The sequence below is a fragment of the Citrus clementina genome, unplaced genomic scaffold (assembly GCF_000493195.1).
Source record: "Citrus clementina cultivar Clemenules unplaced genomic scaffold, Citrus_clementina_v1.0 scaffold_3, whole genome shotgun sequence".
Lineage (NCBI taxonomy): Eukaryota > Viridiplantae > Streptophyta > Magnoliopsida > Sapindales > Rutaceae > Citrus > Citrus x clementina.
In genome coordinates this window covers 22,545,867-22,560,319 of record NW_006262339.1, presented here as the reverse complement: position 1 = coordinate 22,560,319, position 14,453 = coordinate 22,545,867, and the positions used below count along the sequence as shown (strand labels likewise).

The 14,453-nt window shown below is 33.1% G+C and overlaps 1 protein-coding gene across 6 annotated transcripts; it reads left to right on the top strand.

The window, feature by feature from the left end:
• The first annotated feature begins 7,782 nt into the window (after positions 1 to 7,782).
• On the top strand, positions 7,783 to 14,453 carry LOC18050033. 6 transcript variants are annotated; one of them, XR_002906689.1, is made up of 7 exons: positions 7,783 to 8,330; positions 8,607 to 8,670; positions 10,063 to 10,723; positions 11,663 to 11,740; positions 12,512 to 12,666; positions 12,781 to 13,171; positions 14,045 to 14,453. XR_002906689.1 is itself a non-coding variant. In XM_024189547.1 (5 exons), the coding sequence occupies exons 2-5, from the start codon at positions 11,728 to 11,730 to the stop codon at positions 14,112 to 14,114; spliced, it is 363 nt and encodes a 120-aa protein (XP_024045315.1). In that variant the 5' UTR covers positions 11,201 to 11,560; positions 11,653 to 11,727; the 3' UTR covers positions 14,115 to 14,453. The 6 variants fall into 6 exon arrangements, 2 of the variants coding, with proteins under 2 accessions (XP_024045315.1, XP_006441756.2); XR_002906690.1 differs by having other exon boundaries at positions 11,653 to 11,740; positions 13,042 to 13,171; XR_002906688.1 differs by having other exon boundaries at positions 11,653 to 11,740.

The following is a 14,453-nucleotide window of genomic DNA, read 5'->3' as shown; positions in this document are numbered from 1 at the left end:
CTTTATCACAATATCTGCAAAAGATGGAGGCAAGGGGTTATCCCCATCCTCCCCTTGTTCCTAGAATTTTGTCTTCTTAGTTGAACGGTCGACTGCCGACGTAATTGGAATGTCCATGCTTTTCGGAGCGCTTTCCATGATCATTTCATCATTCATTTAGTATGGTATGGAGGAATATTCCTATGAAAAGAAGCTTCATCACCTTTTTGTGAAGACCTTCAGTGCCACTTGTACTCTTCTGGTTATTATTAGAGCCTTTCCCTTGTGATCCTCCTTGTCGTCTATGCTTCTTTCATTGCTCCTTTTTTTTCATGATTCATAAACACGAATCTGCCTAAAAAGAGCCCTATCCACCAAATCAGCAAAATTTGTTATCCTCAAGGGTTCCAAAGGATCTCTAGTAGACAAATTTAATCTATCAAGAAAGCGCCTATATCTGTTCTCCTCAGTATCAACCAGTGTTGGAGCAAATCGAGATAAGGCATTGAAGGTGTCCTCATACACTGCTACAGACTTATTACCCTGAATCAAATCCAAAAACTCCTTGCCCATCTTCTCGGTGACACTTCAAGGAAAGTATTTCTCTTAGAAGGCATCCACAAACATCTTCCAAGTAATTGGTCCATCACCTAAGCCATTCCTCAACAATCGAGCCCTAGTCTCCCACCAATGATCTGCCTCACCCTAAAGCACGAATGAGACAAAAGCCACCCTCTGCTCGTTAGTACACTCAATGGCCTCAAATATCTTTTGTACTTGCTTCAGCCATGCCTCATCTACCATAGGATTAGTTGTCCTGCGGAATATAGGTGACCCCAACTTCTAGAACTATTCTAAAGTCACCACCATTCTGCCTCCAATAGCAATATTATGCCCTTCAGCTCTAACATTCTGAGTAGGACCACCACCCTAAGCCATCCCCTCAATCAGCCTAGTCTGCCTCTCCATAATATCAGCTAACACCTGCATGGTTGGCATACGCTCACAAACCTTCTCACGAAGAGTGGGGTTTGCCCCACCATCTCCCCAGCGAGGATTGCTCGTTCCCTCACCATCCTCACGCGGGGCATTAACTATACTAGAGACCGCTCTACCCTCAATTTGGAATTGGCCTTAGTTACATTAGAAAGGCCTCGGTTAGCATTATTTCTACTTTTAGGAGGCATTTTGCTATTGGTCATCAAACATACACACATCAAAATCAATTGAACATTCATCTTCAATAATAATATTGCATAAGTTCATATACAATTAACTCAACCATTTTCTTTTTTTAAAAAAGGTCAAATATTTAATAAACGAGCAAAATCATCAATCAATGCAATCATTAAATTCATCAACAAAAAAACACATACTTTTCTTCCAACCTACCTAAAATTAGCTCTTGTTATTACCCAGAATAACTGAAGGAATTATCCCTATAAGTGAACCACCTCAACTACATCATATTTCCATCTTACTTTTCTAAATTTTGTTCTTAAAAGTCTACATAATCCTATCCTAGTTTTCTCTAATACCACAAATGTACCACCCCAATTTTACTAACAAGGTATTACAATAAAATTAAAGTGAAACTGCATTTCATCATTCTCATTTCTAAAAATAATATCTAAATTATTAATGTTCTAAACCTCCAAAAGAAAATAAATAATGAAATAACATATCCTTAAATAAGTACCATCCCAAGGGAAACTAAAATATTTGTAGCTTATTAACGTAACATTGTTCCCCAAAAGAAACCGAGCTCTTATTCTTCCTCCTAAAACCATAAGCTCATATTATCTAACTCTATCTGCAAAAATGTTGTAATGAGGGGTGAGTCGTCAACTCGGTAAATAAATTCATGCATAGCATAAAAACCATTAAAATATAATTGATTGAATTTTTTAGAGATACATAATAATAAGGGAAATTACCTTTGTAAATCATCATTTAACAAATATAAATAGAAACATCATCAAGTCATTTAAATCCTTTAAACATAATATCACCTATGGACTTGGTGACCTGACCATATAAAATCATTCAGGGTACTGCACCCCCCCTCCCCGAAAATCCTTAACATTAATAACATTTTAAACACATAAAACGTAATTAGCTCATGTCACATAGTATCACCTATGGACTTGGTGACCCGACTATATAACATCATTTAGGGTACTGTATCCCCTGAAAATCCTTAACATTAACATCATATGTGCACAAAATCCACCTAGCCTTCCATAACATAACATAATATAACAAAACATAATATTACTACGGACAATGAACCAAAACATTTGAAACCATCCTTAAACTTTTAATCATTTGTAAGCTTCTTTAAATTACATTTAAATAATTGATAATTATTTCAAATTATTTGACTTTAAAAAATTTAATAAAAGTCTTCATTTTAAAGACAATTTATAAAACAAGTTCTTAATAAATAAAGTTTTGTTATAAATAATTTTAAAAAATGATTTTACTTAACAAAATGTTGTAATAGACTAAATAGGTCAGCTTTGTATACTTTTCATTCAACATAATACATAAATTAAATTAAACTAATTTAATAGTGAAATACATGTACCATGCATGAATCTACTTACCTCGATCCTCAACAATTAAAAGAGCAGTAACCTCAACCACGAGCTCACCTTTGTCCTAAAACATCAAGATACATTCTTATCAATATTACTACTCATTCTGACCTCGATATAAATCCAACATAATCAAGCCTAATCATAAGAACTAAACCATCAAAGGTAGTCTGAACTTGACCATCCTATATAAGCTAATTTTTACCAAGCTAATCATATGTTGGAAAATTGTAAAAATTAAGAAAAGAAACCATAAACTTGTGTAGTATTTCATATAAAAAAAATTAAAAAAAGAATAAAAGTGAGAAACATAATGCGAAAAGAATTTTACTAGTACATATCCACAATGTCCAGCAGTGATAAAAAAGGGTTCGCTGAATTAAAAAGCTTGTAAAATATTTAATAGAACTCATAAAAATTAGACCAATATATTTTACAATAGTAGAAACATCAAGAAACAATATATCAAATTTCTAGAATTTGTTATTATGTAAAACTATTTTAAACGAATTTATATTAAGAGACCAACAAACCTATCCAGAAAATTTTCAGGTTTGTGTTTTGCACTTCAAAAATTCATACTTAATGTCAACTCAATGAACATTAGTCAAATAAATTTTAAATCATACAAGACTCATAAGATTATACGAATATAATTTTTATAGGTCATTCTAAGGCATTTTAATAACCTAAAATAATTTTACCATCAGGCATCGCAATTCTAGAAAGTAATCTCCAGAATTGTAGCAACCCAACATAACGATTTTTAATAATTTTTATACTCAACCAAAAATTATGAAATTACATATACAGTATGTAGACATAATAATGATTAAATAAAAAATCAAATTTTTAGAGATCATTTGGTAGTCAGAAACATCGGTGAAGTCAGACATGCTACTAAAAATCGAAATTTTCCAGCACCACTGTTCCAAATTGGTTACTTAGAATCTCTTAGAATCTCAAAACAAATTGGTTACTTAGAATCTCTTTGTACAAAATACATCATTGAAAGCAAGATATCTATCTTAATTTTATGGAAATTTCATGCATAAATTGAATAAAAAATTAAAGGAAAAATAGTAATCAAATCACAGTACTCATGCCCCATAATGCCTAGGTGGTCATTCATGATCAAGAAAACAATGGATGCATTCATCATCAAATAGATAAGATTGTATTAGAGAGCACGTATTAAAGAAAGACAAATACCTGAAAACGTCTTTCAAATGTGCATAAAAGAAAACCCTAGAATTCTTTGCTTTCATACATTTATTTAGTTAAAGAGTTTTAAATTATAAGGAGATAGGAAGAATTTAAGTTTTATAGAAACACTTGCTTTTATAAAAATACATTATACGATAAACATGATAATCCCTTATAATTTATTTTAAAAAATAAATTAATTAATAAATAAAAAGATATTAAACTTTATCTCAAATAATGCTAATTAAAATAAATTCACTCAAACAAAGATAAACAATTAAATAGATAAGTATAATTAAATTCAAACAAACAAAGAACGAGTGTTACAACAACATCTATGGTTAGAAATCTTCTAGAAATTAAAAGAGGAAAAGTGTGAATGATCATAAACTATAAGCATTTGAATGATAATACATATGAAGATCAATAAAAAAATCCTTGATAAAGATCAGTTACTTAATTGCATCCAAAATGCAAATATATTTAGCAGGTTTGATTGTAAATCAAGATTTTGGCAAATTAAGATCAATGATAATTCAATTCCATGGATTGTTTTCAGTTGTCCTAGAGGGTAGGATTGCTTTCAGTTGTCCTAGAGAGCATTTCAAATGGATTGTTATGCCATTTGGACTAAAAAATACCCCTTCTACCTTTTAACGTAAGATGGATCTAATATTTAGAAAATAGAGTAATTTTTGTGTGGTATATATAGATAACATATTAGTTTTTAGTTAGAATTTAGAAAATCATTATAATCACTTGCTTATAGTACTACTTATAGTCTTAAATGAGTTTGTTAATAACGGACTTACAATTAGTAAGAAGAAAATGGGTATATAATCTTTAGGAATGAAAATAGGAAAACGAAATATTAAATTACAAGAACATATAGTAAAAATGATACTAGATTTTTGTTAACATTTATGTATCCATAATGTTGATTTTGATGATAACAAACAAAATTAAAAATGATTAAGTTTTTAAAAGCTCAAATTATTTTTCATACATTTTAAATAAATCATTATTTTCACATTATAAAGGTTTTATATTTAATGGAAAAATGATTTTATGAAATTAGTTTTTTTTCAAGTTTATGGTCTAATTGAAAGAGTTTTGAAAACTTTGAAATGAACAAGTATTGTGTTTGAATTCTGGATTTGGACCTATTTACAAATATTTAAACATTTTGGGCCATAATGTAATTATAGAAAGTTTTGGGGTAAAACTATAATTTATGAAAATAGTTCACTGTAGCAAAGCGGCTAACTGGATTTTGACAAGCGGCAAACTGGATTATAGGCAGTAGCTCACTAGAATGAAAGCGGTTAACTGGATTCCGAAAGCGGCATGCCGAATGTGCAAAAATTCAAATATTTACTGTAATGGTAACATAAAAGTGGCTAACCGAATTCAGAAAGCGGCAAGCCGGTTATCACTAAAAAGTGAATAATGACTAGTCTTTGGGCTCAAACTATATATCCAATTCATTTTTAGCAAGCTTAACTAGTATAAACAAGTGAATACAACATATATTAAGCTTCCATTTCGCAAATCATCATAGATTAAATTTTCATCGAGTTATTATTTGTATATCCACTCTTAAATAGAGTTTTTGTTGTAATATTTATTTTCTCATCAAATTTGTGAGTGTATAAGTGTGAGAAACATTTGGGTGAAGAAATTGGGAGATAATCTCTTTGTTGTAAAGATCCATTGACACCTTAGAAGTCAATTGTAAGAATTTGAAGTCTTGGGAGGCTTGGATAGTGAAATCCTTAAGGTTGGTTTGCTTGGAGGCATGGATGTAGGCGGGGATTACCGAACCACGTAAAAATTCTTGTGTTTATTTTTCTCTTCCCTTACTCTTTTATTATTGTGCTTTATCAAATTTATTGTTTTTAATTTCATTGAGGCAATAGATTGAATTGTTGTGCGATTTATTTAGCTTAAGTTTTAAAATCTCAATTCAACCCCCCCTCTTGGTTTGCCTAGTTAGTATTTCAATTTTCTGGTTAAAATAGAAGGTACTAAGAAATTACAAGCCTTTTTAGGAATATTAAATTATGCTAGGATGTACGTAAATGACCTTAGTAAGCTAGTATGACCTTTGTACAGTAAAAGCAAATTAGGAGGTAAAATATTCTTTAATTCATCAAATATAGAATTAGTTAGAAAAACAAAGAACATTTGTAAAGAACTACTAGCATTAACTTTACCATTAGAAATAAGATAGACTGATTTTAGCGTTGTGTTCAAGCTTGATCGTGATGGAACTACTATTTTAGTTCAACAAGGGCCAAGTTGCAGAAACTATAAACTTAAATAGGCTATAATATAAAATTAGTAAAAATTGGGGCCCAAAGATGATGACTTTAATGGAGAAATCATAATTTTTAGAAATGAGGGGTCCGAATGCAAAATATTCATATAAATTTATAAAATTTCAATTCTATATCCAGAATTTTGTGAAAGCTTGATGAGTCTCCGAATTAGCATTCATCCATAATCTCTAGAAAATCTTGAACTTTGGTTGAGCTCAAATTCTAGGAAGTTTCCGGAGATCTCATCATGTAATATAAATCTTGCTAAATTCTCCTGCATACATTGTAGATGTTTTCAATCATAAAATTAAAAAAAAAGTAGATTAAATCTCATTTTGAAATAGGTATTCTTTGAAGGTAATTTTTAGTTGCTTCTCTAACAATTATTAGTTTGCTGCGCTTTTCAATGTAGGTTGATTTAGAGTGGGTCTTTATAATCATCAACTTTGTCTTGAAGCTAGGACTGGGCAAAAAAACCATGGCCTCAAAAAAACTGAACCTAGTCAGTGGTTTAGTTCCAATTTAGACCGTTTTAATTTTAAAAAATAACCAAAATATATAGTTTGTAAAAAAGGGGAATGCAGGTTCGGTTTTCAGTTCACTCAGCTGAACCGAAAAATCGGGTTATTCTTGGGATTTTATTTAAATCGACATGTGTTAAATTTTAATTGGTTGCGTAAGATAATTAAAATAGGCATGCACACACACAATTACAGGTATATATTTGTTACAATTTCTGCACCCAAAACAAACCCTAAAGGCTAAAATCAAAATTGAAATCAAATCACCCACCCAAGAACAGCTATGCTCACTGTGCAACACCTTCTTCCACTGTGCGACAACCATTATCTTCTTCTCACCGCGCGAAAGCACACAACTTCTTTTCACCGTGAGATAGCTTCAACTCATAGGCAACCGTGTGATAGCTTCTGCTCTGCTCGCCAACCACCATGCACCAGTAGGTATGTTGCATTGTCCTTGCTAGCTTAAGTATTTCTTGACAAATTCTGTGTGGTTGTACATGGCAGTATATAACCCTTTAACCTCTTCTAATCATGATGTTATATTATTAATATAGGGTAATATTTTCTCTGCCCTGGTCCCCTGCTTTAGTTATTTCTTTTCCTCTGTTTGTTATAGTGAGAAACACTCAAAATCAAAATTTATGGAGAAATGGCATATGTATGATTTTATCATTACTTGATCAGATTCAGAGCTATTGATCACCATTTTGATGATGCCATATTTTGTTATTTTATCCATGATAGCAGCACTCATTGATTTATCAAAAGGGAAACCTAAGAACTGTGATGATATATATGCTTGTTTGTGTGTGTGTGTATGTATACATACATATACAATTTTTTTCTATTTTGATGCGATTAATAATTATTCAATTAAGTAATTTAATCCATTTACAAAGCATATATGTTGTTCAATAACAAATGTCTACAATTAGTTGGTGTGTGAGTGAGAGAAAGCAAAATTTTGGCTAAGTGGAGTGCTGGCTTTTTTGAGTGAAACGTAATGATGTCTAAAATTGTGTGTATTATTCATCAAATTTAATCTGTTTAGCTGCTGATTATGTTTATAATATGGCTACCAATTGTTGTAACACCTGTGAATGTAAAATGATATGAGGCGGTTAAGGAGTTTTTAAGCAAAGGAATAAACTATAAACAGAGGAAACTTATGCACGTGTAACACAGAGAGAGAGAGAGAGAGAGAAGCTGTCAACTGACCCAATTTCAGACCCGGAAACCCGACCCGACCCGCGACCTTGACCCGGCCATATCTCCCATTTCCGGCCACCGTTTTGGCCGAGCTTGGTACCGATCTGAAACTTAGAAGCCGACCGTCGTTCCCCTCCCATCCTCGTTGCCGAAAACCAACCGGAACGCCGGCGATCGAAGCTTGAAACCCGCGACTGTTTCACTTTACTTCGTCGGGATTTTCACCGGTTTTGGGTGACACCACCGGTTGGAATTTGTTCCTCATGACTTCCTCTTCTATTTCCGATCATCCATAGGCACTGAGACTCGTTGTTTTGCTGCCGGTCGATTTTTGGAACTCACGGCTGTCGAGCTAGATTCCGGCGTCGTTGTCGCGCGTTGAAGCTCACCGCCGGTACCATTGAACTCAGCGTGATTGACACTTTGAGATTTGAGCTTCCTGGCCAGTGTTGACCAAATTCCGGTGACCGTTGACCGGCAAGGGCATTTTGGTAATTTCACACTATGAGGGCAATTTTGTCATTTCTGAGCCTGTAGATATTTTAGTAATTCCTAGAATTGAGAATTGGGTGTAATTACGATTCCGAGGGTAATTCGGTGATTTACGATTTCGGAGCATGTTAATGATTTACGGACTCAAGGGCATTTTAGTAATTTTATCGACACGGGAGTTGTAATTATGGATAAATGTTCGTTTCGAGTTTATTGCATATATTTAGTCGGAATTCTGACTTACGGAGAATAATTATGTCGTTTCCTTGATTTAGGAGGATCCGCGAGAGAGAACCGGTCCACGGACGTGGACGATAACCAACCGTGAACACCGTCACTGTGAGTGGAATATACGAAACCTATTTTTAGAGTTAATTATGATAGTAAAGCATGTTTGCGAAATAAGTATTTTAAATGTTCTGATTTAATGATTTCTCGAAATGTTTGGTTAATGATTTTGCGTACTGATTTTGAATAAAGCATGATAGTATTTTAAAGATAAGAAAAGTGGATTCAAATGTGGTATGATTTGAAATATGGTTAAGAGGTATGTGAATATGAGTATCATGATTGTTTTTGAAATCATTAAACAGTACCCTTCCCTCCAGATACAGTGATACATATGAGATGAGATAAGATAGAGGCCTTTGGGGCTTGTCTAAACACACATAGAGGCTTTGGGCCGTGTGTTTGGGCGCTTTTGCCTTTTTGGGGGCATATGCATGCGGTATGATTACAGTGATACATATATAAGATACAGACAGACATTGAAATACAAATGATACAGCCATGAGATACAGACAAATATTGTAATACAGATGATATAGATGAGATACAGGCCTTTGGGGCCCGTTTGAGTACACACAGAGGCTTTGGGCCGTGTGCTTGGGCGCTTTTGTCCTTTGGGGACTAGATTATGCATGCAGAGATATGATGAGATATGAGATGGTATTTCCCTGTCTATCCGTGTAGCTCCGAGGTGTGACGTTACCCAGATAGTACGTCATTGCCTGTCCGTTGAGGTCCGGATATGACGAGATTGTTTCCCTGGGTACTTGTTTGGTGATGATTTTCAGATTTGTGAATTCTGTATGATATGGTGATATGATTTTTATGGTTGGTAATATGATTTAAATGATTAATGATTTATCACTGGTTTTTCGCTTATGGTTTAATGAAATCGTGTTTGGAAATGAAATTATTATTTCTTTTAAAGTAAGATTTAATTTTCAAACCTACTATCTACTCACTGATCTCACTGAGTTTTAAACTCACCCCCTTTTTATTATATTTTTCCTCCCTCACTAGGAGGTTGCAGGTACACCAGACCGACCCAGCAACTGTATATATATATTTTGAGTCTTGGCCACGTGATGGTGCTAGAATATATAAATGTTTTTGTTAGGACATCTTGGTCATCTTGTTCTTTTGGGATTGTATAATATAAGACTCGGCATTTTGGTTGAGGATGTTGAGCACTGGAGTTTATTGTATATTGGATTGTATTGGGAGTGTTATATTCATATTTGTAGTTTGGGAGTGTTATATATATAAAGGAGACTCTGCTGAATTTTCGGCAAACTCTTTACGAATAGAATTATTTTCAAGTCTGTTTTGATGAGATTAGATAGACTCGCCTGGGGGGATTCGGGGCGGGTCGTTTCAATTGTATGTTAGACAATGGCTATATTTAGATTTTATTTTGACATTATGATTTTTCTAATTTTGTAGGATGGTTGACAATGTTGGTGAAGTACAAAAGGCTAATAATGAAGTGCAAGAAATTAGTGATGAAGTGCAACAAGTCAGTAGTGAAGAAAAGGTCAGCAGGAGTAAAAAAAGAAAAATTGAGTTGAGATCATTTGTGTGGAAGCATTTTTCGAAGCTACCTGGAGGACAAAGAGCTAAGTGTCATTATTGCAGCAAAAGTTATGCAGCCTATAGTAATTTTGGAACAAGCCATTTGAAGACTCATTTGGGGTGATGTAAAGTGCGCAAAAAATTAAAGGCTGCAAATGATGCAAAACAACATACATTAGTTCGTAAAAAGGGTAAAGGCAAAAATGATAGTACTGCTAAGGTTATACACGTATTATTTAATAGAGAGGCTTGTAGAATGACACTTCTGAAATGATAATCAAAGATGAGTTGCCTTTTAGATTTGTAGAGGCTGAAGGGTTTTTGGAGTTCATGGAAAGGGCTTATGGTGTTAGACATGTCGACTCGGTAGAATTCAACATCTTTGATGTTAGAAAAATCGGTAGCATTTGAGAAAGCATTTGATAGGCTAAAAGGAAGATGATGGCCATTATACAAACTAGTTTGATGAGGACGAGAGTGAAAAAAGGAGGGTGGGGCCACCGACTGATGAGGATTGGGAAAATGAAAAAAGGTTAGTCAAGTGTCTTTCAATTTTTTATCATGTAACTTTAAAATTTAGTAGCTCTTTAACTGTCACTTCCAATAATTACTTTAATGAAATGTGGAAAGTTTATATTCATTTGAAGTCACTTGTTGATTCTAATGATTTTTTGTTAAATCAAATGGGTTACAAGATGGAGGAAAAGTTTGTCAAATATTGGGGTCATTCTTTTGAAAAGGTTAACATGTTGTTGATTGTGGCAAATGTGCTTGATCCTCGCTGCAAACTTGACTTTGTTATATGGTGTTTTAGTAGCTTGTATGATACTAGAAAGGTTGATGAATTGAGAGTTAACATTAAAGAGTTGTTGTTGAAGCTTTTTGAAAGCCATGGTGGTGAGAGTAATCCAAACAGAGGTGAGAGAAGTAGTGTTGTGCATGATGGTGCTAGTAGTAGTTATAGGTCATTTGATCCTTTTACACAATTTAGAAAGATGAAAGAAAGTTCAAATGATGACATTAGTGAAAAACTAATGTTGAAAAATACTTGTCAGAGACTTGTGAGAGTGCTAGTAATGCCCATTTTGATATTTTGACTTGGTGGAAATTAAATGGGCCTTGATATCCAATTTTGTCTCAAATTACAAAAGATGTTTTGGCAATTTCGGTGTTTACTGTGGCTTCTAAATCAACATTTAGCACAGGAGGGCGCATTCCTGATCCTTTTAGGAGTTCTTTAACTCATAAAACATTCGAGTCATTAATCTGCACTCAAAATTGACTTCGCTCAACTCTATTAGGAGAGCGTACAATACAACCAAGTCAGGAGGAAGCTGAATTCTATAAATTAGTGGAAACAGGCAATATTGTAATTTATTATGTTATTTTTTGTGATTTCACTTATAACATTTTGTATATTAGAATTAATTATTTTAATATAATTGTTTCAATTTCTTGAAGATTTTTTTAGGCCAATGCAATCTGACAATCTCAACAACAACAACAAGTCGCTGAGGAGCAAATGATAGTTGATTGATGTTGCTGACCAGTAAGTTTTCTTTTTAAAAAAAAACTAGTATCTTATTTATATAATTTTTTATTTAATTATTTATTGTTTTAATTTTTTTTATATATCCAAATATTGAGTTGGAAAATGCCTAAAGTTGATGCTGATAGTGATGAAGATGGGAGAATGTTGTTGGCGTTCGTTTGCATTTTATTTTTTTTTGTGAAGATGGGAGAATGTTGTTGGCGTTTGTTTCCAAATTTTCTTTTTATTTTGTGTTATAAGTTGTAACTGTTGTTATTTTTATTTGTCTTTGCAACATTATGTTTATATAAATGGAGTATTGGAGTTTGGTTATGTATTTTGAAATCTTAACATTTCATATTTGTGAGTACCTTATTAGTAGTTAGTAAGATATTAGTGATAAAATGTGTTTTGAATACCTTGTATTTATTGTTAATATTTGTAATGAAATTAGGATGAAATAATTGTTGAAAAAAATAATTACATTCATGAGGTCCAATGGGTTAAAAATTTAGAAATTTAAAATAGGCCCAATAAGCGTAGAACCAAAAAAAGGGAACCGAACCGATCTGAAAAGATCCATTTATGTTCGACTTTTAATTGAGTTTGATTATTATTCAGTTCTTTTTATAAAATAACTGATTTAAATCAGTTCTGCTTAATTTCGATCCGAACCGAACTTGCCCACCCCTACTTAGAGCTTCCATTAGCTGTTTTTGACCAACTTTCTTCTACGCAAAAACCCCAGTATGCGCGTTTGACTTTTGAGCATGTTAATGTCATTTGCAGCCCTTCTTATATGCATTGCAGAACTCATTTACACATGTCAAAAGCAAAAAGTTAAGTGGAGCTGGATAATTACATTACCTTGGTTGTACCATTCGCGTAACTTCAAGGATTTCATTGGACCAGTAGCTCGCCAACATGCCGACTCTTCGATTAAGGTATCTTTTCGGCCTATCGTGTTTGCCTCTGGTCTATGGTCTATTATGGTTCGGGTAATTTTCAATTTCCTCCCCTAAAATTTGGTGTATCTTTACTTTAATAAAAAATATCAGGGTATCTCCACTTTGTTCCCCTGCTGTTTGTACACATGTTCGTATATGGTTAGCAATGGAGGACAAGCTAGTAATTGCACAATTTATTGATTAAATATTCAAACTATTTTAAAATTTGCACTTTGGATATCGTGGTAACAAACAAACCAAAAATAAAATCACGGTTCTCTCCATCACAAAACCAAACTGAAGACAGAAGAGGAAGAGCAACATTATCTTAGATTCTGATCGATGTTGTGAATAAATTTGTTTCTAATCAAGAGAAGATGAGGACGAACCATTTGAAATCCATATTAGCGGTGGACGATTCAAGAACTCGAGCTCAGACAGTTCCTGCGAGCATCGCTGCACGACCGGCGAACTATCCCTTTAGAACTGAGCCACGATCAAGGTAACTGTCTCAAATTTGTCATTGCATGTTGTTTTTCTTGCTAGGTTTTTTATTTTACTTGAAATCGAAGATTGTGTTGAAAAGATTGGTGATGGTTGTTGATTATGGTGGTTCGTACAGATGATTTTACTTGAAATGTATCAAATTTCTCATTATATATTGTTTATATTTTTGGGGTTTTTATTTTACTCAAAATTGAAGATGGTTTTGAAAATCTTGGTGATGGTTACTGATTATGGGGGTTTTCTGAGATGATGGGGTTTTTTATTTTTATTTAACTGAAATTATTACAAGGCATGTTAAAAATGATGGATTAGAAGATATATATACTTTGTGCATTTTCAGATTTTTTGACTCAAGTTGAACAGTCAAGAATATTTGGCATGCATTCATTCAAAGTAGAGAAAAATAGAACTTGCTCATTTTTTTTTTTTTTGGTGGGGTTATTTATACATCATCCAGTTCAGTTTCTACTTTTTTGTGTGGTTTTACTTATATTGTTACTGAGAATTATGTTAATGGTTTTGTTAATGTTGAAATTAAGAACTGCATGATAGAATTTGTTGGTGAAAAATAAATTATGCCCGACATGAGATTAGTGTATTTATTCACTAGTTAGAGCTTAGCATTTAGTTAGTTATATATTGCTTGATGTGCTGCTCTACATTTGTTAGGTTAATACAAAATTAGTGGGAGCTTAAGAATTACATCAAATATACATAAGTTGTGGCTTCATTTTACTCGTTCAATAAAAATCAAATGCAAATAAATTTTATCACATTTTCCTTGCTGCCAAACAGCAACTTACAAAATTTCGTTCCTTTAGACATTTTACTGATAATGAATAATTAGTTGAATGGATATTTCATTCAGGGCAGTTAACTCTAAGCATCATATATATGGATCCAGCAGCAACTGCGAAGACAGCAGCTGTGCCTACTGAGAAATTGCAGTAGAGACCAATCTATTCACATACATATAATTTTTTATAGGGAGCAGATGATGCATCAGCTTCTAACTATAAGCATTAAAATGATAAAATGTTTTATCATCTTTTGATACTCAGCCATAGGTATAGGTTTGAGTTTTTTCATATATTTTGTATATTGTGAGATACCATCAAACTCACATCTTTGACAAGGCATGTGTTGCCTTTCAAGGTGTTAACATAGCAATTTTTTAATAGTTGCGGTTATGTATATAGGGCTTATGTTGATCTGTGTTGGCTACCTAAATTATAGCCTAAATTAATTGTCTAAACTGTAATTGCTACTGCAATGAA

What these genes read in the sequence shown, in the direction of transcription:
- LOC18050033 (XM_006441693.2), top strand. Translation starts at nt 12,493, where the DNA reads ATGTTAATGTCATTTGCAGCCCTTCTTATATGCATTGCAGAACTCATT. An exon ending in ATGCCGACTCTTCGATTAAG is followed by an intron (nt 12,667 to 13,046) that starts GTATCTTTTCGG and finishes AATCAAGAGAAG; the next exon opens with ATGAGGACGAACCATTTGAA. An exon ending in AGAACTGAGCCACGATCAAG is followed by an intron (nt 13,172 to 14,044) that starts GTAACTGTCTCA and finishes TATTTCATTCAG; the next exon opens with GGCAGTTAACTCTAAGCATC.